Source organism: Eleginops maclovinus, chromosome 2 (assembly GCF_036324505.1).
Source record: "Eleginops maclovinus isolate JMC-PN-2008 ecotype Puerto Natales chromosome 2, JC_Emac_rtc_rv5, whole genome shotgun sequence".
In the NCBI taxonomy this organism is placed as follows: Eukaryota; Metazoa; Chordata; class Actinopteri; order Perciformes; family Eleginopidae; genus Eleginops; species Eleginops maclovinus.
The window spans coordinates 3,933,781-3,959,580 of NC_086350.1; the positions used below are offsets into that span (position 1 = coordinate 3,933,781).

Below are 25,800 nucleotides of genomic sequence, written 5' to 3' on the forward strand. Positions count from 1 at the left end.
CCAAGTTCAACAATAGGGGAGTCCGAGAAAGGAAAACTCCTAATTCAACTTTAAATCTTACATATTCCATCATGCATACTAAACAGTGACATAAACGTAGATTATAAACTATAAATGGTGAGAGTTGTGTGTATGAAGATGGGGAAATTATTTTGAATGGGTGTTTTGAATTCAGACACCCCTCCATGCAAATGCCATGCGTCAGTCTGAGCACTACAGAACAGGCTGCACCGAAGACAGCGGCAGCACACGGGCCTGACTGGTTTACACAGAAGCAAGTGATAATGCCTCCTCCGTGCATGTGCTCTCACAATTTCATTCCTTGAAACTCATCAATTCAGAAAAGGACGACTGATTTTCTATACTGGTGAGTTAAAAAAACAGCAGCATCCTAATTGGGTTTAATTATTATGACAAAGGCATGACATGACGTGGTGTGTGTGTGTGTGTGTGTGTGTGTGTGTGTGTGTGTGTGTGTGTGTGTGGGGGGGGGGGGGGTGGGGTGGATGGAGGGAGGCTGGCCAGGGTGCCAGTGTGCAGGATGTGGCGCTACTGTATGATGAAACACTTCATAAGGGTGTCATGAGGACTGGGCGGGATGGAGGAAATTAATTTATTCACAAATCCTTAATGGACAAATTGTGCCAGGGTGGAACAACGAACCGCGTGGCACCAGTGTGACTTTTTGTTTATTATGATGATTTACTTCCTTTCTCCATCCTCATTTTCCTCATTGTGTGCGTCCTTACTGTAGGCCCGTTTATTGACAAATGATCCCTGAGTCATGTGCACACAGAGCGAAGAAAAGAAAAGCATGGTGTGTGGTACATGGTGTGACTTTTCATTAGAATAAACACAACCACATCCTTATGTTCATATATCAATAATTGAGATGGTTTATTCTACCACATCCTCCTATAATAGGTTACTCATCGCATCTGCGCTCCTCTTAGCTGTTGTGTTGCGTTCACTGGTTTGTGAAACGGCCTTATAGCCCCATACTAACCAAGCTAATGTGGAAGCGGTAAAGGAAATCTATTAATCACTTAATCCTATGCTTGGTGAAAGAGTGTGTGTGTGTGTGTGTGTGTGTGTGTGGAGGGGGGGGGGGGTGTTGTATTTCTGCAAGATGGTTGCAATAATTCTCGATCTCGCCTCGGTGATGCATTTTTACGCAAAGATAAAAGGCGTAATATTGAAAAACAAAACGCCTTATGATGCTAACATTTAAAAGGCACACCTTAACCCGCATTTGGGTGCAACCTTTCATATTTCCCAAGCTATTTATTGTGAAAATCATAGCGCTGTGCTGTTTAAATCTGATAAATGATGATTGCAGGGACAAAATAACACCAGCTCCATGTTTCCTCCACCCTTTTTTATTGTGAAGCAACCCTCACATGTCCGCTCACAATCCCATTTGTGTTTTGAAATGTGATACCCTTTCATATGTGAAGGGCTTTCCCCATGCCACAAACGTACATGTTTGGGTCCGTATGCAAATCGCCTCCCCCCTTCAATTATTCAGGTGGTTGGAAACGTGATCGTGTCCACACCATGACCTGTCACCGTCCCGTCCACATCTAGTGTTCCCTGCCGCGTTTTATTTTTGTGCTGTAGAACAATGGTCTGTAAAAAAAAATGTCTCCCATTCATTGATTTTGCTGCCCCAGCCAGCCATGTGATCTCCATGTGAGAAATACCCCCCCCCCCCCCCCCCATCCGTAAAGCAATAATTCTCTGCATTGAATTTTTACCCTATGATGATAAGATGTTAGTGGCATAAGTACAGAGTGGCAAATGATGAATACTTTTCTATAAAATACACAAAAGGAAGATTAAAAAGGGACTGAAACACTCTGTGTGTTTTTTTTAGGTAATTAACTGTATTTTTCATCTGTTTTGTGTATTTAGGATAAGTGTATGTGTTTCAATTTGACATTTATGAACTGAAAACAAGGTCTATGTAAAGTCTCTTCTTGTCTTTTGTCGAGTTTTGATTATACAAATGTAATTCCGGGTAAAACCAGTCAGACAGATGCTTAAAGTAAATACACTGAACTCAAATTGGAATGATGACACTCTTATGTGTTTTCTCAGTGACAAAGCACTCATTCAACTATGGGCTGTTTACTAACTGGGATATCTCCTCCTCTCCTCGCAGACATCTGGTGATAATGACGAAATAAACCCTCTTCTCATCACTCAACTTTCACAAACTGTCAAAAAAACAAAACTTTTGCACAGTCAAAAAGTTCAGGAAGTGACTTTTTCCCCAGACGCCGGCCCAGCCTGAAACTCAAAAGACGTTCCACCCCTCGCCCCTTGTTTGCTTTATCAAATGCCCAAAAACAGCAAGGCCGTCAAGAGAGAGCTTGACGACGATGTCACAGAGTCCGTCAAAGACCTGCTTTCCAACGAGGACGGCCGTGACGACACCTTCAAGAAGACCTCGCTGATCATCAACAACCATGAAGTGGAAGGGAAGGAGTGCGACGTGGAGGAAGGGGGCTCGGACGGAGAGGAGGAGGAGCGCCCGGCCTGGAACAGCAAGCTGCAGTACATCCTGGCCCAGGTGGGCTTCTCCGTAGGCCTGGGCAACGTCTGGAGGTTCCCCTACCTGTGCCAGAAGAACGGAGGGGGTGAGTCCCCTGCATTAAGATCTTCATAGATGATGAATGTAAACACACCAATGATATCAGTAGGAATGACTTATTGAACAGTACATCTGTGCCTGCATAACAATGGAAAAAAGGGACTTAAAGGACAATTCTGGTGATTAAAACATGGTCCTTATTTTTTACATTCCTATCTTTTAACTAACCAAAGTACTGCAGTAGCTGAAAATATTGAATATGTTTTTATTTTGTACAAAGTTGTGTTTCAACTGTGCAACAAACTATAGCATTAGGATGAGAATGGGTCAACAGTAAGTAAAGCTGTGCCCGCTAAACGTTTATTAGCAATGGGAATAACGGGCCAAACTGTGAAATGACAAAGTATGATTTAAAGTGTGTGCATAAGTACACTTTAGTAGACAGCTGTCAAACTATGCATAAAATATCATCATTTGACACGCATTTGAATTAAAACAGCATTTAGTAGTAGACGGCCAGATGAATGACTGTTGTCCACAGCTGACGTTAAATCGACCAGACTAGACCAAGTCCCTTGATCTTCCTTAGCAACGGTCCGTTCTCCTTAGCAACAGTCATGTTATGCTTAGCAGCGGCGTGTTAGCGAGTATTAACAACCTCTGAAATGTCCAAATTGACCAATCAGAATCTAGTATTCGAATTAGCTGTGTGAAAAGTATATAAAAGTTGTCATGGATGGAATCAGGGTTGCAGCTTTGTACAGTTTGATTGTGTGTGTGTGTGTGTGTGTGTGTGTGTGTGTGTGTGTGTGTGTGTGTGTGTGTGTGTGTGTGTGTGTGTGTGTGTGTGTGTGTGTGTGTGTGTGTGTGTGTGTGTGTGTGTTACCATAACGATTCCTTTCATGTTTCAGGTCTGTTTTAAACAGCCCCGCTGTGTGTAACTGTAATTAGACTGAAACAGGACAGCTCTGTGTGATCTGACATGTGTCTCCACATCATACGCTTTCTGTACATTTGATTTAATAACTGTGTGGCAAGTAAAAGTCTGGGGAGAAAAAAGTCATGATTCATTTATCTACCAATTACATTATAAATAAATAAATGTCAGAAAGTATTTAAATCATTCTGGTTAATTACCAAAAAATGTAGAACATTGTAAAATATTTGTAATTCTCTCAATAAAAGCATTAAATATTCACATTTTTAAAAAATGCTTCTCATTAATTTTCCTTTTTTTCCAACAAATCATTTTTGTTCCGAAAAAAGTCTTATTTAAACTTATTTAAAGCTCATTAATACTTATTATTTTTCTACTAAACCCTGTCCATAGCACCAGATAACAAACATATACATACATATATTGACAGCTTTATTTTTAATTACTCAGCTATAATTTATGCATGATGTATTTAGTTGGAGTATATTTTAAATGCAAAAACAACACACACACACACATTGCTTCCCTGTCTGTTACCACTCCCATTCAAACCCAGTGTGGGAGGGACAGCAGGACGCAGGGAAGGATGTGAATGAACGTCCGGACAGATGAAACAATGTAGGCTGTTGAAACGGGGATGAAACTAATCTTAAAAGACAATACAGCCGTGACGGAAGTGTTGACGCTGTCATCAGTGACTCACAGCAAACATTACAGTACGCCGACGAGACAGTTTCCACATTTGGTGTTGTGGTTCAGCCCGTGCCCTCGGGGGAAAATGTTACCAAAGGGGATTGTCATACTTAAAAAAGTGTGTTTTCAAACAAAGATTGGAGGGGGTTTTCTATTCGTGGCCATGACGTTATGAAATGTACAACTTTTCTTACTGTATTTAAATGTAAAATAACACAGAATATAAGACTTAAAAATAGCTCTAAAACGACAATCCTAAATCCGACAACAACTTGGCATTTTTGGTGTTTCTAACCCTTTAATTATTAGTTATTGATTACCTAATTAGTCTGTATTTTAATTTTAATTTTACTTTCTTATTTTATAAACTACACAATGTATGGAAAGGAATATTGGCAGATTGATTTCCGCTATTAGGATCATTAACTCAAGTAAAAATGATCCTACTTGGTTGATTTAACGTCACTTTTTTAAACAATCTGTTATTTAATCTGTTTTTTTTTTAACTAAGCAGAATTATTTTTTCTATTTTAGAGATTTAAGCCTTTTCACACAATTTAGAAAAACCTTAACAACACACCACAGGAAAGGGAAACCCCCAAAACCATAATAGGACCTCTTTAACATACTGTCAGTTGGTTGTGCTTTATTCTGTGCAAGGCTTTTTTTCTTTTGTGTTGGAGCACTTCAAGAAGTTTATTTGCAGAAGAACCGTTTGTCTGTTTTTCTATCAGCGGCCATGCAGTTCTGAGATGATGCAACAGATTTCAGTGGTTTAAGTTCAGGGCATGAAAGCAGCACACAGGGACTTCACGGGCCAAAGAGCAAAGAAACCCCAGAGCATCATGCATACCTACATTACCCTTTATGCAAGAGGAAAATCAAAGACGCATTGTCTTAAATCTGGTGGCACTGAACACTAACCACCGGCCATCTTCTTCCCAACAAAGACTTTTAGCATCTCGCGTCCTCTTCCAGCCATCATGTGCCTGGCAGTCTCAACGCTCACAGGTCTTTCTGTCACAAGAGATGTGCCCCTCTGTATTTTAACGCACCGCACTATTACAGCCTGTCTTAATGTTAGTCATTCGCCCTGAAACCCTAATTCTAGAGAGGAATGCTGTCTCTGCAATGTGCCTCGCAGTAATCCCACTGTAATTTAGGTAATTTGAGACTACGGTATATTTCCTGGTTGGCAGAATTATGTGATTGCACCACGCACCATGGGGCATGTATTAGGTGGAGACACACACGTGCAGCTCAGCAGATGTGTGTAGTTTGATGTGTTTGTGTTGGTAATAATCACAGATAATGAGAGAGATACTGTTGAAGAGGCTGCCGTGTGCTTTTATGAGCATTTTAAGTAGTGGTATGGTTAAATTATAAGAAGCTGTGGGTTCAATATAGCAGGTTTAAGGCTTTTCTGTCGCATGATGTAGTTGTAGTTTAGTTTGGGACATTAAACAAATAACAATAGTGCAGGAAGAAATTGAAAGGAATGAATGATGCAATTGACACGAGGGTGCAAATGAAATGCCTAAAAGTAAATGTGAGAGTGTGTGTGTGTGTGTGTGTGTGTGTGTGTTGGTTTCAGGAAATGGGGAAATGGTTTCTCTTCACGGTTATCTGATGAAACAATTTCCCTGCCTTGCATGAGCTTCATTTGAATACTTTGAAAACAGATTTATGTCTTATTTCTACTGTTGACATTTATTTATTAACTGCAATGCTTTGCCTTTTTCATTTGGGATCAATAAAGTAAATCTAATGTCATTTAACTCTGTCTGTGTGGTTTTTGATTGACAGGAGCGTACCTGGTGCCGTACCTGATCCTGCTGATCCTGATCGGCATCCCGCTGTTCTTCCTGGAGCTGGCTGTGGGGCAGCGGATCCGCAGGGGCAGCATCGGGGTCTGGAACTACATCAGCCCTCGACTGGGGGGCATCGGCTTCGCCAGCTGTGTGGTGAGTGGAGCCGAGAAGTAAAAAGTGTAGAAATATATGAAGGTTTGAATAGAGAATAGTTCAACCCAGAATAGTGTGTAACCTTCTTAGTTCTGCTTCTATTGTCAATTTTTTTTGCAAAATATTATTTAGATGAATCATTTTATGTTTTTTTTAAAGAGACGCAGTTTATTATTATACAAAACAGAAGAATCTCCATACAGTATTTGCAGAAAACACGACTTACTGTACATTTTACATTTCTCTAACAATTAATCAATCAGCAACGTTTTTGTCAATTAATAGACTAATCCTACTTTCATGAATATAATATAAGACATAGACATTCAATTATGAGACTAAGAGGATTGGATATTTCACTTTAAATAAAACACCTTTTTTTAAAACTATTTTAGTGACAAAAGTGTCATCTTTTTGTTATAGGAAAGAGAAGGACCAACTATATGTCGACATATTTGGTAGCGTATACGATGTCTGTTTACCTCTAAAGTTAAAAATATCTATTCTCTGTTTTTGGTTCTGTGTGTCTGAAGTGAACCCCCCTCTGTTTCCTGCAGGTGTGCTTCTTCGTGGCTCTCTACTACAACGTCATCATCAGCTGGAGTCTCTTCTACTTCTCCCAGTCCTTCCAGCAGCCGCTGCCGTGGCACGAGTGTCCGCTGGTCAAGAACAAGACGCTCACATGTAAGACACGCACACACACACACACACACACACACACACACACACACACACACACACACACACACACACACACACACACACGTCAAAGCTGGGAGAAAAATCCATCGTAAGCTTTCAGTATATAGTCATTTTAGGTGCTTCTATAACATGGGCTAAAAAAAACCACTTATAATATAGTGTCCTTTACAAGTAGTAGTCATTTATTATAAACATCAGCCAGATTGCAATTGTGATGACATAGCAACAATACCATGAGAATTACAATCCGGTTCTCTTTGCTAACTTGGAGGCTTGAAAACCATTTGAGATATTAAACGTGACTTTGAATCTCTAACTAGCTACACTAAGGGCAAAACCTTTCAAATATGCAGAGAAAATGTTGCTAACTGCTAACGTTAGCATTTAGTAAGCCACAGATGCAACCGTTTAGCTTTGTTAGCAGAAGCTCTACTTCTTCTCAATTTTTCCTCCTGAGAAACACTTCATATCTGTCTCCCTTTATGAATTTAGTTTTTGCTAATGCTGAAATGTTCTACAACTGAAAGATATTCCCTGGTTGAATCAGGGTTTCACCATCTGAAAAAATGTGCACAAAGTCTGCATTTGTAGAACGCCCTCTCTCTGAAATGACCTGTCATTTGCCGAAGTCTTCTGTCACAGGCTAGGTTTTTTATAGCCTGAGAACAGAGGCAAGAGGAAGAGGTCTAGCTTTCTCAGACCACTTGAATTGAATAATGCTGAAAGGTTATCTTGGAATTTTGGCCCATTGACACCAAAAATAAACTGCCTACTCCAGCTTGAAGATTCACTGATAAATTCATCAGCAAATAAACTTCAAACTCAAATTAGAAGACATGAATGCTTAACTTGTACCGTTTTGTCCGTAGATGTGGTGCCAGAATGTGAAAAGAGCTCGGCCACCACGTACTATTGGTACCGCGAGGCCCTGAACATTTCCGACAACATCTCTGAGGGCGGAGGACTGAACTGGAGGATGACTCTGTGCCTGCTGGCTGCCTGGTCTATGGTCTGTCTCGCCATGATAAAGGGAATCCAGTCTTCTGGGAAGGTAAGGAGGATTAACTTCTCCTCTAAGCTTGTTTTACGTTTTTGAGAAAATAGGTTTAAACCATAGGCAGAAGAGGAGTCAAACTAAAAGGACTGCATTATATTATTTTCCTATTCATCATTATCACAATATCTCTCACAAATAATAAGCTCACTTTAAGGCAAAGGCTTAAAGAGTGCAAGCTGTATTGATGCCTGGTCCAAAGCACTGCTAAGTGACTCCTGTAATTTGTCTTGACAAATGTTCCTAATGATACAGTTTCAGATATGACCCTGAGAGCTCATGTGATCCTGTGTTTGATTTCTGGCTAGGCTTAGCGTAGCAAAGCTGACAGTAGCGTGACTAGCATCCGGAAGGATTAGCATCCCGGCTAAAGGTTGGGCGTTTGCTTGCAAGCTCACCCCGCGCCTCTTCTCTTTTTACAGGTGATCTTTATCATTCCACACTCTCTCATATCACATGACAAGCATTAGCCGCTGCACTTCCAAGGTTACAGTCAAGCTTGCGCTAATTGGACAAATGGTCACACTTTTTAATCTTCACAGAGTGAGCTTTGATGGGGAAGTCATTTGATTTTGGTATTATCCTCAGTTCTTATTCGAAGTCTGCCTGGTCAATCTTAACACAGTTTACTTCACCTTTTTTGTCAGCGATGAGAGTAAAGTCTTAGTGAGTTTGAGTCAACTTAACGAAATGAGTCTTTGTAATAGTGCCAAATCATGGGTAATTAACACCCAGCTCTGCAGCTCTATGGGCTTTTAGCTCCTTATTTTAGTTTTACAACACATTTACTGTAAGTCTCCTGCATTCATCAACTGTTGCAGACCACTGTTTCCAACTCGAAGGCTCCGATAGACCCACTGTAGAGACAGTAAAACACATTGTCAGCTTGTTAAAAAACTGCTTCAGCTAGCAGCTAAATACCCAGGTGTTTTTCCCAGAAGGTGGAGACCAAAACCGAGCTAAAAAAAGCAGTTCATTAAATCTACATTGATCAGGGAGCCAGAAAAATAGCCACAGTGCAAATGGGACATCTTTAATGGGGTTATAAATCAAGTGGGAAGTAGGGTCATTTTTTCAGACTTTTTTTTTCAACCCATAGCCACTGGACACACTGGTGGATCGTATTGAAGTACATTTACTCAAGCACTTTAAATATTCATGTTAAGCTACGTTATACTTCTACTTCACCACATGTTATAGGGCAATATTATATTTTTACTACACTACTTGTGTAGTGAACAGCTTGAGTTACTTTACAGATTCAGATTACTAGCTTTTTACAAAATATAAATCTACTCATCGATAAAAATTGATATATATTTATAGGTTAAAATATCCAGCGTTGTTTACAATATTATTTAAATTAGCTCCATCTTTACAGCTGGTTAAGTGGATTAATGTGATTCTGAAACAGGCCATTACGTACTTTTACTGTTAGTACTCAAGAGTATTTCATTGCCAATACTTTTGTACTTTTACTTAAGATTTTGAATGGAGAACAATCACATTTTACTATTTATTTGCTAGTTTTTTTAAGTATACAATTCCAGCACTTCTTCCACCCAGGCTGGATACTAGAAAGAGTGCAAGTTCAAGGCACTCTCGCATTGGCTTCACTTTTGAGTTGACCCCCGTGTATCTGCCAGCTTGTTTTAATATTTTCTTGCTTTAAGGATTCGGGCTTCAGGTTATTAAGCATAGGGTCAAAGCTAAATGAGTTTCCCACCTTGGAGCCAAACATTGTCCTTTCCTCAGGTCTTATCCTTACAGCTGTCTGAGGTTTACTCTTCTCCACCATGCATTCACCACAATAGCGCCAGACAAAACAACAGAGTCGCTTTAATCTTGATCTGTGTCACGATGGCTTTGCAGTTCTAGACACTCTCGTTTCCCTGTTTGCCACATCCAGCCACCTGCCAAAAAGGCCACTGATAACCACAATCATTGTCACACTCAACATCCTGACTGACTTATCTGAGGGGTTTTTATTAGCATAAATGATGTCCAAGTCCTGCCATTATTAAAATCAGTGGTGAAGGAAGAACTCAGATTTTATACTTAAGTGAAAGTAGTGAAACTTAATTGGAGAAATACTATCTTAAAATGAAAGCCCTGTATTTGTAAAGTGTACTTAATTAAAAGTACATATGTATTGGTATCGATATATGACATTGTGTACCGCGGCTGGATTTGAACCTATAAATATATGTAGCTGTTTATATTTTGGGTGATTCACATTTTGTATTGCTGATCAACTGAATCTGGAAAGTAACTTAGATAGATGAAGTAAAAAGTACCTTAAAATGTTGTGAACTTGAGTAAATGTGCTTCCTTAAATTTGTCCACTGTGTCCACCGGGTATCAGTTGAAAAAAAAAAGTTCAATTCTATAGAAGTCTATGAGGAAATGTCCCTACCTCTGCATCTCCGCAAAGATTCCCCTTTTTGGCAAATGTTCTGGCTAAGTATAGGTACCACAGAAAAGTACAATACCTATAAGAAAGGGAGTTTTCTTTAGTGATAAAAATACAATTAACTGATAAAAATATATGCATACATGTTAATGAGAAGAAATAACCCCTTGTTTTTTTGTAAATAGCCCAAAAAGAGCCACCCAAGCAACTGCTTAATTGTACAGTTGGAGCCAGATGCTGTTCCTCAAACTACATGGTGTGTCTGGATGGCCTTTTGAGTTGGCCTGAGAAGAAATGGCCGTGAACTTTCCCTCAAAGGGGCCAGCTCCAAGTGTCTTTGAAGTTAAATCAGCGCTGCGCTGTACAAAAGAATATTAATGCCCTCTCTACACCCGTGCTCACAAAAGCCCTTTTCCAAGAAATATCCCTACCACCATCTGCATCTCTCTCCCGGTTGTGTGTGTGGGTGGGCGTGGGCGTGAAAGGGATCGGGACGTTTTGGTAACCATGGTTTTACGCGCTCTTTTAGCTTGGCTTGATTGTCAAGAGTGTGGCCCCCCCCCAAAAAAAAATGGGTACGGTAGGCCAGTAATGGTGGGGGAGAGAAAAGGGGTGGTCGTAGATTTGGTGAAATAGACGTGAAATTCAATAGAAGTGTTTTAAAGTTTTATATGTTATTATTATATGGTTAATTAAAATACCCTTTGTAGTACTGACACGTCGTGTATGAAGACAATTACCCCTCTGTCTGTGCTTATGGGAAAACCTATCTTTTATTATCAGTTTACGACGATAACAGTGCACTTGATAGAACAGGACCTTTCCGAGAAGCACATCTGCCCCGACACAGACTCTGTCATAACAACGTTTTTTTTTTTATAGAAGATAATGCTGAGGTTGCAAATGAGCAGATATGCGTCTATCGCACAAAAAAGGACCCTGTTTGGCTTTGTGCTGTCCAAGGCCACGACTGTGTTCCTCAACAAACATACAAAGTGGAAGGTTTAATCAGTGAGGGACTAACAAGCGCTGCGGCTGTGGAAAGATAAAGAACACTAAATAAAAAAAGGAATTGTAACTGTGACATTTGACTTTATATTACTGGGACATGTCTCCATGCTTTAATGGTCAAAAAGCTCTTTATGTTTCTCATACTGCCTGTGCTGCAGCACCTCTTTTCACCCTTTGTCTGAAACCAGAGCCCAGTCTGCTCTGATTGGGTATAGCTGGCTGGCTTTGTTGTGATTGGTCTACAGCTTAGAGATGTCCCGCCCCTTAGCCTATCATGTACAATGTGTTGGAGAGCTAGCCAATCGATGCACAAATGGTAAATAGTGATGTCACTTTGTCGTGAAACTAAACAAAGGAGTCCAATAGAGGCATTTCAGGCCCGGGGGGGGGGGGGGGGGGGGGGAGTGTCGGAGAGAAAGGGAAAATTCCCAACATCTTTATATCTTTGTGTGGTTAAGAAAACAAGCTTTAAAACATTTCATGAGAAGGGAGAATTTTTGGGTCACTGGAACATCTGTAGTACAGTTTTCTATGGACCTGTTTAGATTTAAATAAAACGTTGCCTTAAGAACGTTAAGGACAATCAGAAATGAGGTTTTTTCTGTCTCCATGCCTTGAGAGAAAGTCTTTTAACTTCTCTGTCCTTGAATGAACTTTCAAACATGTAAATGAATCCTGCTTGAGGTGAACCATTACACAGACATTACACAGAGCTACATATGGACCATGTTAGATGTCTCTGAATCACTTACTGTGCTTATGATCTAACCCCAAACCATCCTGGAATGACTGCCCCCCACACACCTCTGCCCGTCCTGTGGGCTGACGTCTCACAAAGTAGAGTCTGAGTCAGACCTCTTAGGATTTAAGTGCCACCTAGTCTTTAAAGAGAAGGAGAGAAAAGACACAAGACCCACTGTCTAAATAGCAAAGGGAATGGACTTGCTAATATTGGTCACATACTGTAACTTCCATGGTACACATGATCATGATCACGCTGCATAGATAGCCAGATAGTAAGATCACACTACATGTCATTTAGTATTTCTCTAAAGGCAAATGGTGATAAGTGTCTTTCTGACAGGAACTGAACAGCACTTGTCATCTTATCACCAATGTATTTTACTCAGCGGTCTAGAAAACCATAAAAATGGCCTTTAAACAAGAGATAACCTAGTCTAATCTAGATTATCTGAATTATCTACAGTTAATTGGCATCTAAAAGCAGTTTATATACATTTTAAATCACTTATTATCATCAAATCTGTTGTCTTTATTGCTAAAAAGGTTTGACCTTCCAAAACCTAATGTACCCGACTCTTTGATGCATTTAACAGGAGTTTCTCTTCTACTTGCAGGTGATGTACTTCAGCTCCTTGTTCCCGTACGTCGTGCTGATCTGCTTCCTGGTTCGGGCTCTGCTTCTGAAGGGCTCCATAGACGGGATTCGACACATGTTCACACCAAAGGTAACACACCTTCCATGTCAGGGTTTCTCTAAACTGTGAAAGTACAAATGAGAATAGAGTGCTGAAGTCTTAGAAATCCACTCTCACACACATATATCAACTCAGTGTAAATAGTATCCAACCATCATTGTGATGATGTTAAACATATCTAAATTTGAAAAACACTTTTTACAACCGCATAGAACATTCTGAGTTGTTTCCAGTGTCAATTAACATTTCAAATGTCTGGAAAAAGCTAAATACATTTTAAGTCAATAGGTTTTGTCCAACTTAGAGTCTCAAACCTAAACTTATTCAATTTACGGTGATGTTAAACAGGAATAATACAGTAATAATATCCCAGCTTTGGCCAACATGTAACTAAAGGATTTAGCTTACACTTATTTTTCATTATCGATCAATTTGACAATTGCTTTGTCTATAAGATGTCAGAAAATGGAAAAAAGGCCAATTATTTTAGGCCAGAGCCCAAGGAAATGTCTTGAACGAGTCAAAAACGAAAAGGTTTTACACTAATATAATACATATCAAAGATAAACATCAAAATCAAACATCTGAAAAGATCAAATCAGCATTCAAATCAAACCTATTTAAGGCTGGAATCAGTGGAAGTTTGTTCACACTGCTTGTAAGTATATAATAATCAAATGAGTCACCAACCCTTTTATGGTTTCAGCTTCATAAAATGTAGAAATACTTGAATTATTTCTGATATTTAATATATTCCATTTGTCAGGAATTAACATCCAACCATTCTTAAAGCAGCCTCCGAAAAAAAAAAAAAGGTGTCTGAACTCAAAAATTAAATCTGCCCGGTGATTGGGTCGGCTCCTCGGCCAATGGCAGCTCCGGCTGTGGAATCATGTCACCATGGAAACAGGAGTTACCAAGGCTTTTATGTAACCAACCAGCCTGAAAACGCTGGCTCACAGCAGACGGTCTCCAGTGTCGGCTCCGTGTCCTCGGTTGACATCGCAGCGCTCTAATAAACGACACGTTCTGCTGCCACCGTTCTGCGGGAACCGGCAGACATCAAAGTCCCGCTGCGTTCCTGCTCTGAATCAGGACACATCGAGGGCTTTTGTTGGAGAAAATTACCAACGAGGAAAACTGTCAAGATGCCCAGCTGTCATTTGGCAGGATGGAGCATGGAGCAGTCTGCAAAATACAAACAGAAATACATGTTAGTTTTATAGAAATCTCCATATGATGGTGGGATTTAAACATTTAACATTATTGTCATATAAGCATTTCTATCTACCATGTAAAGAAAAGACGCAGGCCAAATAACCCCCACATTAGCATAAATCCAGCCATCCACCTAATCCCAGTGCCATAATGCACATTGATTAAATATATTCACATGTAGGGCTGCAATTATGAACTATATTCGATTTTAAGATTAGAAATTTGCATTAATTTGTCCTAGAGGTCAACATTTCAGAGTCTAAAACCTGAACATATTTAATTCACAATTATTTGAAAGAGGAAAAACTTGTGTTTGGTCAAAATAAACTCAAGTCGATGAACACTTACTTGCTTTATCTTATGTGAACATGACGGGTGAACAGGTAAATGATTAGCCAAGTAGCTTTATGACTAACTTCTAAAATGTGTGGTCAGTTTGAGTAATTCATGTTGCTGACTTCAATCAATTTTGATATTACTTTAAAAAGGAATGGATGTGTGTGAAAAGGTCTATGTTTACCGATTAGTTTTTGACCTCAAAATATACACTTTTATGAAATAGCTTTACTCCTTCAGTGATGAGCCTAAACGTTTACTGTGTGATTTTGTGTCTTCAGTTGGAGATCATGTTGGAGCCCAAGGTGTGGCGCGAGGCGGCCACGCAGGTCTTCTTCGCTCTGGGCCTCGGCTTCGGCGGCGTCATCGCCTTCTCCAGCTACAACAAGCGGGACAACAACTGCCACTTTGACGCCGTCTTGGTGTCTTTTATCAACTTCTTCACCTCCGTGCTTGCCACCCTGGTGGTTTTTGCCGTTCTGGGCTTTAAAGCCAACATAATGAACAGCAAATGCATCGCCCTGTGAGTAGCAGCAGCTTCTTCTCACTTTTAGGTATTTATAGACAACTGCATTTCCTGCAGACCACCACAGAGCAGAGCTAGGGGTTAAGTCGTGATGTTACTCAGAGTAAAAGCTGCTCCGTACTATTTTTGTTCTTTACACGTTGAAGAGCAGGGAAGGAAACAGTTTGGGGAAATAGTTTAGAAGAAAAGCTCTTACCATATTTGACTTTTTAACAACTTTACAGTCTGAATGTGTTTTCTCTGTTTTAAATATTATTCAACCATTTGATAAACACGTCCCAACCATTTTGTAACTGCTGTAAGAAGGTACAGCTGCAGTTGCCACCTTGATTTGCCACATGCTTTGCATACAAACACTGGGTTTTGAGCCTTTTCACATAAAAGACACAAGAGCAAAAGTGTAATTAATGTATTAAATAATGCTAACATGAGCTACAATTTTAAGCTAGTTGTTTAAGGTGATGCTAACTATCAAGCATTACTAATTTACTAAAGTTTGAATGTTAAATGTTGCATGAAAACCAAGACAAATGGGTGACATTTGTCAAAAGAAACATGTTTTTTCCACTTCTTGTTTCTATAAAAAGGACCAATAATAAAATAAAATGGGCCTTTTAAGTGCTACATCTGCCACAGTTATATTTGCAACTGTAACTAACTACTTGTTTATCATCAATAACTTTTGCCTGTTTTTGTGTTCTAGAAACAGCCAAAGGATTGTGTCGTTGTTGGGGAACAGGATTGAACAAAGCCTGATCCCTCACCACATCAACCTGACTCAGGGCAGCGAGGTCAGCTCTGAGGACTACGATCAGATGATTGACATCATCAAGAAGGTGAAGGAGAACCAGTTCGACTCGCTGGGTCTGGACGCCTGCAGCATCGAGGGCGAGCTCAATAAGGTAGAAACTTAACAAGTCTTAAGGTCTTAGCACATGAGCCAATATCTGTTCAAACTGTTGTGCTAACGTGAATTGGGTAATCATAATCACCAGGAAAATGGCATGACTCAATTCTTGGTATTTAAAATAGCTAATGTAAAATAGTAGTGACATATGTGGATCAAAAGGGAAGTGACATAAAGGTTGCATGAATTCCAAAATGACGCTTTAAAAAAAGACCTGTATCAGATTTAGGAACAAATCAGAATTTATAAATCCAGATTAAATGTGTTTTGTGTTTTTAGATTTATCAGGGGAATAAAAATGTGCCTGAGTCACATTTGGGCCACTTTAGCGTACGTAGCCTAAGCTAACTAGCTGCTAGCGTTAGCTCATACACTGCTTTGATTATCTGCTACTTCTTCTATTGAACTGAGAGAAGCTTACGAAATGTTGTTGTACCAAAGTATGATGACAGTAGAGATATTCTGATTCAGACATTCAAGAAATAGCTTTTACTTCATCAGCGTAGTCATGTCACACTTACTTCTCCGATGCTTACATTTTATGATCTTAAGCTCCAGGAAAGGGCAGGGATTAAGCCTGCTGAACTTCTGAGGGGGGTTTAACATGAAACACATGAGCATTAGACTTATTAAACAGGGTAATTAGAAATAAAGGTTATAAGATCTCTTAAGGTCACCCACAGTCTTGAAAAAAGCCCCCCCTCGGTGGTGGTTGAAATGAGGCCACTGATAATTTACCTCTTCTTCTTTTCTCTTCCTCTAACAGGCGGTCCAAGGAACAGGTTTGGCCTTCATCGCCTTCACTGAGGCCATGACACATTTCCCCGCCTCGCCCTTCTGGTCCGTCATGTTCTTCCTGATGCTGGTGAACCTCGGGCTGGGCAGCATGTTCGGCACCATCGAGGGCATCCTCACCCCGCTGATAGACACCTTCAAAGTCCGCAAGGAATTTCTTACAGGTGAGAGAGACCCTGTATTAACTCTAAGTAACCTACCCTAACTAGCCTGCCGCGTAGTAACTCATCTTTATCTCCTGCAAAGATCAGAGGGTAAAAATTGTGGATATACAGGTTGAATTAACAATTTTCCTCACTAGTCAGGAGGAATTTACAGCTACTTAGATTAAGTCAAATAAGCAGCTTTTTGGGTCTTGGCCTGAAATGTGAAGCTATTATGTCGAGTTCTGTGATGGGACTGTGATCCGTGTCCCAATGAATGTTTTGGGTGCAGGATTGAGGAGGCGGTAATGGTAGAACATCTTGTGAAAGAGGGCGTTTGCAGGATTGCAGTGTTGTGCAGACTCCTTGTATGTTGAATACAAGGGTTAGCGTAATCCCTGGATGTCTGTGGAGTCTGTAGCAACTCACATAGGAAGCAGACTCGTCAACTTCTTGAAATATGGATAATAATTCACATAAAGTCGTTGTTTGTATGAGGATGGAGTATTTTTATTTTGCACGATGCTGCCTATTGATTATATAGACCTTATCTAAAACCAAAGACAGTCTAACCTACTATTCAATGTACCTTTACACTGAATTTACGAACAAACAATAAGGTATAAAGTACCTAAAACTAAACCCTCCCCACAGATGGGTCCCACTTTATTTAAATGTATGCGATATTGAGGTTATTTCTACTCTCCCTCTTCTGGTGCCATTGTAATAAAGCCAAGGGAAAGGAGTAATATTCAGAGGAAGGAATAGATGGTCTTTTGTCGAACATTGAACCCGTTCGAGTGACATGTATATAACATATCTGTGAGCAGAGTATAATATCTAACCCCCGCTCCTCTCCTGCAGTGGGCTGCTGCGCGCTGGCCTTCTCCATCGGCCTCCTGTTTGTTCAGCGCTCAGGGAACTACTTTGTGGCGATGTTCGACGACTACTCCGCCACTCTTCCTCTGCTCATCGTCGTGGTGCTGGAGAACGTGGCCGTCGCCTGGGTCTACGGGATCGATAAGTAAGTACACAACGTCCTCCATCTGCATCCGTCTCTACTTTTTATAAATTACTCACCTCTTATAATATGTAAAAGTCATAAAAAACTATCATGACAGCTTGGTGACTTTATATATTCATATATACATCAATAAACCGAGTCCAGAAATGTGATGCATGTGATTCTGAAATGGGTCATTACGCCTTATGTGTGCTTTTACTTTTGGTTCTTCAGTATATTTTGATGCCAATACTTTTTTATTTTTAAGATTTTGAATGCTTTTATTTGTAACAGAGTTTTTTTCAAATTTGGTATCACTACTCCACACTCCTTCCACCACTGATAATGTAAACACCATGTAACGGTAATCAGGTTTATAAAGCACATGAAAGTATTGTGCAGCCTCCACTGCAGACGTCTGATCTCACCTCCTGCTGCGTGCCTCTGTTGTCTCTCAGATTCTTTGAAGACCTGAAGGAGATGCTGGGCTTCACGCCGTACCGCTTCTACTACTACATGTGGAAGTACATCACGCCCATCCTGCTGCTGGTGCTCCTGGGCACCAGCTTCATCCAGCTGGCCATGAAGCCGCCCGTCTACAGCGCCTGGATCCAGGAAGAGGTGAGTCTCCGGTCAGCCTCTCCTGGGACCCGCGACCATTTGTTGCAAACCTGGAACAAGAAAAAAGTCAAGGTTCAAAGTCGATGAGGCAGGAGATAAAAATGAGGGTGAAAAGGCACGTTTCCACATGTTCAGACGTCCTTTAACCCTCAGACAATCAACAGGATGTTTGGTCTAACAGAGACATTGAAGCACCTGTTTGATCACATCAAGAGAAACATGCACATTTTAAAAGCTTCAGTAACTGGAGCGAAGGCTCACTGGGACAAAGTGTCCCTGCATGCACTCATTAATTTGTCTGGGCTTACCAAAGCACTTACTACGCACATCTGCAGCCTAATTAAAACCTTACCTGAGTAAACAGAGGTTTTTCTCTTGAAGAACTCTTAATGCAATGAAGTAGAAACCTGAATTAAGGTGGTTAAAAAAGGGGTGCAACTGACAGTATTTCTCATAAACAAAGCAAATTAAATTTATTTAATAGATGAATCAATTAATAATTTACATAGAAACGTGTACAAAATGCCCTATGCAATTTCCCACAGTAATACTCTTGTTTTTTAGGGCAGGTTTGGTCACTTTACAGTTATATAAATACAGAACCAGCATTTTCGCTTTACAAATGGATTTTTTGTTCCCTTTGTGACACATTTGTATAGGGCACTATTTTAAAACTGGAGATTTCCTCTACTAAAATCAAAAATGCTTTTAGGCTTACTAAATATAACATTATGGAAAAGAACAAAGGAGGACAGAGAACTTTGGGATTTTAGCCTTTGCAGACCATTTACTTGCACAAAATATTATATAACACACTACAGGTAAGGGAAAACCCCAAAACGCTTCAAAACTTAGATATCATCTCCATGAATAATAACCATTTTAAACCTTAAACACCAACCTGCTGTGTGTGTGTCCTCCAGGCCAAAGAGCAGGAGCTGTTCTTCCCTCCATGGGGCGTCGTGGTGTGCATCTCCCTGGTGGTGATGGCCATCATGCCGGTGCCCGTGGTCTTCGCCCTGCGCTACTTCAACATCATCGACGACAGCAGCGGGGGCATCTCCACCGTCGCTTACAAGAAGGGCCGCATTATCAAGGAGACGGCCCGGCCGGGGGAGGACGACGACACCAGCCTGATCCAGGGCAAGTCTCCCAGCGAGGCGCCCTCGCCGATGCCCGGCAACAACATCTATCGCAAGCAGAGCGGCGGCGGCGGGAACGGACCCGAGGCGGACACCGCGCCCAATGGCCGCTACGGTATTGGTTACTTGATGGCCGACATGCCGGACATGCCCGAGTCAGACTTATAGACTGACTGTAGTAACCCCCGCCCTCTCCACCCCTCTGCGTGCGTTTAGTTGGCCGTATCATAAATGTATATTTCGCTTGTAATGTATATTCTTTGTAGATATCGTAGCCCCTCTCTTATTTGTCGTCTCTGAACCTTATATGACTGTGCACCTTAAAAAAATTAATTAAAAAGGTGTGGGGATAAGGCCGCGTTCCAAACCGACCCATACACCCTCCCCCTACCGACTCTCACGTGGAGAGTCCGCCATATTAAAGGTCTCCTATTATGCTCTTTTATGGCATACATTATAGGTCTGAAATATATATAAAAAAACCATCTCTCTGACGTGTTTTGCTCAAAATACCAAACAGATCATTGATTTTAGCATGTCCGCTATCTCTGTTTCAGTCCCGTTTTCGAAAGTGCTGATTCTGTGACTGTCGCTTTAAATTTGAGCTGAGCTGAAACTGGCCACGCCCCTTTGGAGCTGAAACTGGCCACGCCCCTTTGGAGCATCACGATCTCTCTGTCTGAAGAGAGAAGTTTCTAACGGAGAAACTCAGCTAAACGCTGCCGTGATTAAACGCCATATAATGTTCCAAACCACATCAAGCATTATTTCTGAAACACTTCTCAGTGTTTACCACTAGAACATTATATGTATTATACAACAACTCAAAGTCCCTCCTGCAGACATCCTGCTGAATACACAGACACACAGAGGTGCTGTGGAGGGGATTCAGCTCGCTGTATATTGCAGACGATAGGTTGGGACGCGTCACATGGGCGGGACGTTGCCAGGCGTTCAATGTAAAGCCAGCCCACATTTCCGATATGATGTCATAACCGAAGCAAATCTGAATCAGCTCGTGTGTACCCCCGTTTTTAGAGATGTGGGTAAGGAGGAAAAGAGAGAAGGTTGTATTTTCTGACACTTTCTGAGTCTCCTTACACACCGGGGACACAAAAAGTGCATTTTGCATAATAGGGGACCTTTAAGTGCGATTACCAACCGATTGGTTAAAATAATTCCTCGCTGTTAATGAAAATATGTAATATGGATGTTAACAACTTTAAGGTTGGTAATCTTTTTACCTTCAGATCACTGTGACTAGTCTACAAAACAGTTGACTTGGTTGTAAGGTTTTGTATATTTGAGGACTGTTGCAACGAAGCTTTATGATAATAATTATGCGAGGGTTAATGCGCAGCGAGCCAGTGATAACTCAATAAAACAATACCGACAGGATGAGCAGGATCCCTGACGGTGTGCATCTTTTAAACAGCGACTTACTAAATAAACCGACTTCATGATTAATGAGTTAAAGGATTTAAAATGTCGTATTGCTTCATCTAAGAAAAAAATAGTCTGTTAAACTGCGTAGCAACGCCTGAACTGCGGTGCCATCATGCAAAGTTAGGCATTTCCTGCTTTTGTTGGAAAGAGGCAAGCTTGTCGCTGTATTTAAACCCTCCACCCAAAAAGAAGGAGCCTAATTGAGCTGTGAGTGTGACTCTTTCACGGAGGGGTCGGTGTACGGGCCGGTTTGGAATAGGGCCTCAATGTCCTCCTTGTCTGCCCTATTTGGCTGCATCCCAAACTCATCTCTGCGTCCTGATCGCTCCACATTTGCTCCCTCCTCTTGCATAAGGGCAGAACATGTGTAAGCAATAAGGTGGAGGCTCCACCAGGCCTACTTGAGAACAAGAATCTGCAAAGAGGAGCGGGTTCAGGGGGTCGAGAGGTCATGTTGGGACTGCACCTGTGTCTGTGGGCAGTGTAAATCTAACCTGCTTTATGTCCTACTGTAAAAAAAAAAAAAGTGGTTGTGTATATTATGATCCATAACTGCTAGCCAACCGGTCTTGAGAGGAGTAGCAGTCGAACGATGCAAGACGTTTCCTGGTGAGGTCATCTCAGATCGACCTCTGAAACCACTCCCATGATTGTCTGAGACAGAAGTGTGCCTAAGTAGTTTATGTTTATAGAATACATGATGGCTGTTGTATATTTAAGGTATTCTGTAAATATAATATAAATATTATAAATATATTTATCTTGATAGTTTGGATATCAACACCGTGTTTTTAAGGTTCAGAAGTACTTCAAATCCTTAACTCTCTTTGTGTCTTTGTTTTTTACTAATGTGCTGTCCATGTTTGTGAGGACCGAGTTCTCCGTGTAAATAACTTTTCCATGAAATGGCTTCAAATGCAATGTCTTTTTTTCCCCGTCAAAATTAAAGATCAAATATGGTCCATAAAAGGAAACTAATGTGAATTTGTTTGCCTGTTTTTTGTCTTTGAATGGCATTTTTCTTAAAAATTTGAAGTTCCAAATACATACAAAATAAAAGCTAAAATATTTAAAGAAATCTTGATGTAAAAAACGTAATACCATAAAATCAAACGTACGATATCCAGCCACAGTTACTACATACTTAAATACAGAAATAGAGAAGCATCGCAAAATCAGAAATGTGTAAAAAAAATCTGTAAAAAAACCAAAAAAATTGAAGTATTTTTACTTTTATAAAAAAAGGAATAACATTTTTTACACAAACTCATTTTAAATAATGCTGTGAAATCAAAGACAGCACAATCACAGTAGATAAAATAGCGTTTACTTATGGTTGACATCACAAAATAAAAGTGAAGTGACTTAAAAACTTTGTACAAAGCCGGCAGCATATGAGAAGTGGTAAACACATACATGCGGAATAAATAACCAAATATACACTTTTTAAAATGGCTTTTTTCTTTGGCGTTCTTTCCGGTTTCTTTTAAAATCATACAACAGGTAAACAAACGTCTCTTCTCAGGAGCAGGAGGTCTTCCTGAACACCACACCATCTGTGTCCCTTTTAGAAAACCGCTCTTTACAAATGACAAAGACGGTCCTCGTCTGGTGAAACACGGCAAATGATTCCATAAGTGCAACTTCAAAAACCACACGTATTGATTACTTGAATCACTTTTTCGTTTGGAGTGATTGATTGCACTGTGCCCTCCTTCATTAGCTCTTGGTCAGTGCGCTTGATCGTCAGTATGGCTGTCAGACAATGAGGTAAAAAAAAAAGAATCATCACAACGATCCACTGCAGAAAGGATCCCTTTTCCAGCAATATCCTGAAAAAAATCAATCAAACTAATTGGTATTGATTTTTTAAAAACAACTTCTAGTAAATTCTATAAAAACATTGTCAAAAAAATATATTTTTATTATTATTATTATTATTATTATTATTACACAGTTAACTAAATAGTAATATGCAACTAAATGTTTGCGAAAAATATAAATATATATAAAAAAATTGTGAAATAAATACAAACATATTCATTTGACATTTTGTCTCGTCTTATTCTTTCTGAAATGTATATTTTAAAATAACCTGGCAATTTATTTCTAATATTACACAGCTTACTGGATATGCAGCACCATGTGGCATATGTATGCAACACTTAATACAAATAATTAAATGACTTTATGGGAATAAAATACATACACTCAAACCTGTAGTCATCAACTTCACAGCTTTCCCATTTCCTGTTATCTTAAATGTATATTTATATATTTTTCTTTTCCTGGAAACTTACCTATATTATAATATTACACACTTTACTTCATATCTCTTTTAGCAGTACGTGGCAAATGTATACAATAAATTCAAACCTGTGGGCTCAGTCATGATGGAGCTTATATCCACATATTTATATATTATGACAGCACGTATTTTATATTTGTTCTTTTCTTTTTCTGGCAAGTTACTTGTAATATAATATATGGCAAAAATACATACATACCAGCGTGTGGGCTCAGTCACCGTGCAGCTGCTCTCTCATTTTGGCGGCTATCTGCTCTCGTTTCTCGCAGTGTTTGTTCAGGTCTTTGACCTCCATCGGCAGCGTGCTGTTCCACACCATCAGCACCGACTCCTCGTCTGAGACACACACACACACACACACACACACACACACACACACACACACACACACACACACACACACACACACACACACACACACACACACACACACACACACACACACACACACACACACACACACACACACACACACACACACACACACACACACACACACACACACACACACACACACACACACACACACACACACACACACACACACACACACACACACACACACACTTTAGAGAAACTCAAAAAGCGAAGCGACTGTTTTCATTAGTGTGGCACAAACAGTGAACCCCGTCTCACTCACCAAACTGATTTGCGTCCTGTGGGAGTCTCCTGCCCAGAACCAGCACTACGTTCTTCCAGTTTAGTGTTTCTGTTTCGGGAGAAAATCATCTATAGTCACTCTCAAAATCACACAGATGCTTCACAAAACAGCTTGTTTGGATGCAGCATTTAAAGAAGAATGGAAGACTTTATGCATGCTGTGATAATGAGACGGATATATCAGAGTTCTCCCCCACCTATGAGTGCAGAGCTGATGCAGCGGGTGGAGGAGCAGCAGGGCCCGATGACCTGCAGCGGCTGGTGTTTGCAGAGCTCCAGCAGCAGCAGGTGACCCCCCCTGGTGCCGATCCACAGGGTCGCAGCGCTCTGCACCAGCAGGGCCTTCACCCGGGCCCAGGAGGGGGCCGCCTCAGGGGCCAGCTCCACCTCGCTGCTCTTCCTGTCATGTCTGCAGGGAGGGGGGGGGGGGGGGGGGGGGGGGGGGGGGGGGGGGGGGCTGCAGTCACTCAACCATATGGATCTCCAACATGTAACAGCTCACAATGGACTGTACATGCTTTGCACACATTTTAAACACAGCATTTCAAAACGTTCCCATGACCTTCGAGGGTCCACAATAACGTAACACTTCACTTCCTGTCTGTTTTGATGACAGTAAGACTGTTTGGTTTTCAACAAACGAGAAAAACAATTAACTAATTAACAAAAGGCAAATATTTCTGTGTGTACCTGATGATCTGAGCGCAGTCGATGGAGTTCACCATCCTCTCGCTCTGTTTGTCCCAAACCTCCACCACAGGCGTCCCTTTGCTCAGGTAAACATATTTATCCACAGCCATCCGAGACACACACGCTTCCCCGGACAACGACCGCTGCTGCCTGAGGGATATAACAACAGGATAACAGATTTTTAACTTTAAACTAGATCTCACTCTCAACTCTTTCTAGATTTTTTATCGTTTCTTATGTTTTCCAATAATGAAGGAATAATTGTTAGAAAGAGTTAAATAGTTGTAGATTTTTAATCCTTTCTCCAACAGAATCATGTCATTCCTTGTGTCCTTAAATGCCTCCTGTCACAAATCCTTTCCTGAGTTTCAATAAGCGACTCTAGACGCCCAGCTGTTGGGACTCACTGGAAGACGAGGTTCGGCCTGGTGTCGAAGCTCCTGCAGACGTCGTAGTCGGCGGTGAAGGAGAGGATCTTGGTCCCGCAGGCGGCCCACACGCACCTGCTGTCCAGAGAGTACACCGACTGACCCAGACACATGAGCGGCGTGTTGACGCTGCCCACAGTGATGGTTTTCACCGGCTGCCCGTTCCCCTGCTGCAGGGAGCGGAACGAGAAAGAGAAGGAAGTTCATAACTGCTGCTGGAGACAGTATTGTACAGGTGATGCATGGCAGGAGGAGGAGGAGGAGGAGGAGGAGGAGGAGGAGGCATTAACATGTGAGTAGAAATCAGAATATCAGTGACTCCAAAAAATAAAACAAGTTATATTTTGAGAAAAACTTGGATCTTTTATTCAAAATCTCACATTTACCTTTAGTACAGAGTCCTCATAGATGGTAAGGACTCCATTAGCGGACCCAACCAGCAGGTAATTCTTTCTTTGGCTGAAAAATTATGAAAAAATCACCATTTAAAAAGGTTGTAGCTTAGGCATAGTTAGCTTGTTCTACATACAGTATGCACACACTGTAATTAGCAAACACTATTTACACATAGTAAACTTTAGTAATAGTATTGTATTAACTATTTTCTGTACATAGTTTTAATGTGTCCTTCTCAAACAGCCCTTAATGAAAGAATTACTATCAAAACTGGAGTTTATAAACATGAAAATACCAAATAGTTGTATTTAGAAAAAGGCTGGAAATAACCATAAACCAGGATGCTGCAAATTGTAGCCAGACAAAAACTAA

At 40.7% G+C, this 25,800-nt stretch overlaps 2 protein-coding genes across 2 annotated transcripts in view; one reads left to right on the forward strand and one right to left on the reverse strand.

Annotated features, from left to right (window-relative positions):
* Positions 1–231: 231 nt before the first annotated feature.
* slc6a15 (solute carrier family 6 member 15) lies at positions 232–21,924 on the forward strand. Its single transcript, XM_063908534.1, has 12 exons — positions 232–367; positions 2,165–2,642; positions 6,033–6,190; positions 6,748–6,874; positions 7,762–7,943; positions 12,729–12,839; positions 14,645–14,886; positions 15,593–15,791; positions 16,563–16,755; positions 17,599–17,758; positions 18,196–18,358; positions 19,282–21,924. The coding sequence occupies exons 2-12, from the start codon at positions 2,342–2,344 to the stop codon at positions 19,666–19,668; spliced, it is 2,223 nt and encodes a 740-aa protein (XP_063764604.1). The 5' UTR covers positions 232–367; positions 2,165–2,341; the 3' UTR covers positions 19,669–21,924.
* A 234-nt stretch (positions 21,925–22,158) lies between these two features.
* Positions 22,159–25,800, reverse strand: part of lrrk2 (leucine-rich repeat kinase 2) — a 32,299-nt gene continuing 28,657 nt past the window's right edge. Inside the window, 7 exon segments of the mRNA XM_063874313.1 lie at positions 22,159–22,778; positions 23,454–23,590; positions 23,895–23,963; positions 24,112–24,323; positions 24,605–24,754; positions 25,012–25,202; positions 25,419–25,491. Of these exon segments, the coding sequence (XP_063730383.1) occupies positions 23,466–23,590; positions 23,895–23,963; positions 24,112–24,323; positions 24,605–24,754; positions 25,012–25,202; positions 25,419–25,491 (820 nt within the window). The 3' untranslated portion in view covers positions 22,159–22,778; positions 23,454–23,465.

What these genes read in the sequence shown, in the direction of transcription:
- slc6a15 (XM_063908534.1), top strand. Translation starts at nt 2,342, where the DNA reads ATGCCCAAAAACAGCAAGGCCGTCAAGAGAGAGCTTGACGACGATGTC. An exon ending in TCGAGGGCGAGCTCAATAAG is followed by an intron (nt 15,792 to 16,562) that starts GTAGAAACTTAA and finishes TTCCTCTAACAG; the next exon opens with GCGGTCCAAGGAACAGGTTT. An exon ending in GCGCCTGGATCCAGGAAGAG is followed by an intron (nt 18,359 to 19,281) that starts GTGAGTCTCCGG and finishes TGTGTCCTCCAG; the next exon opens with GCCAAAGAGCAGGAGCTGTT.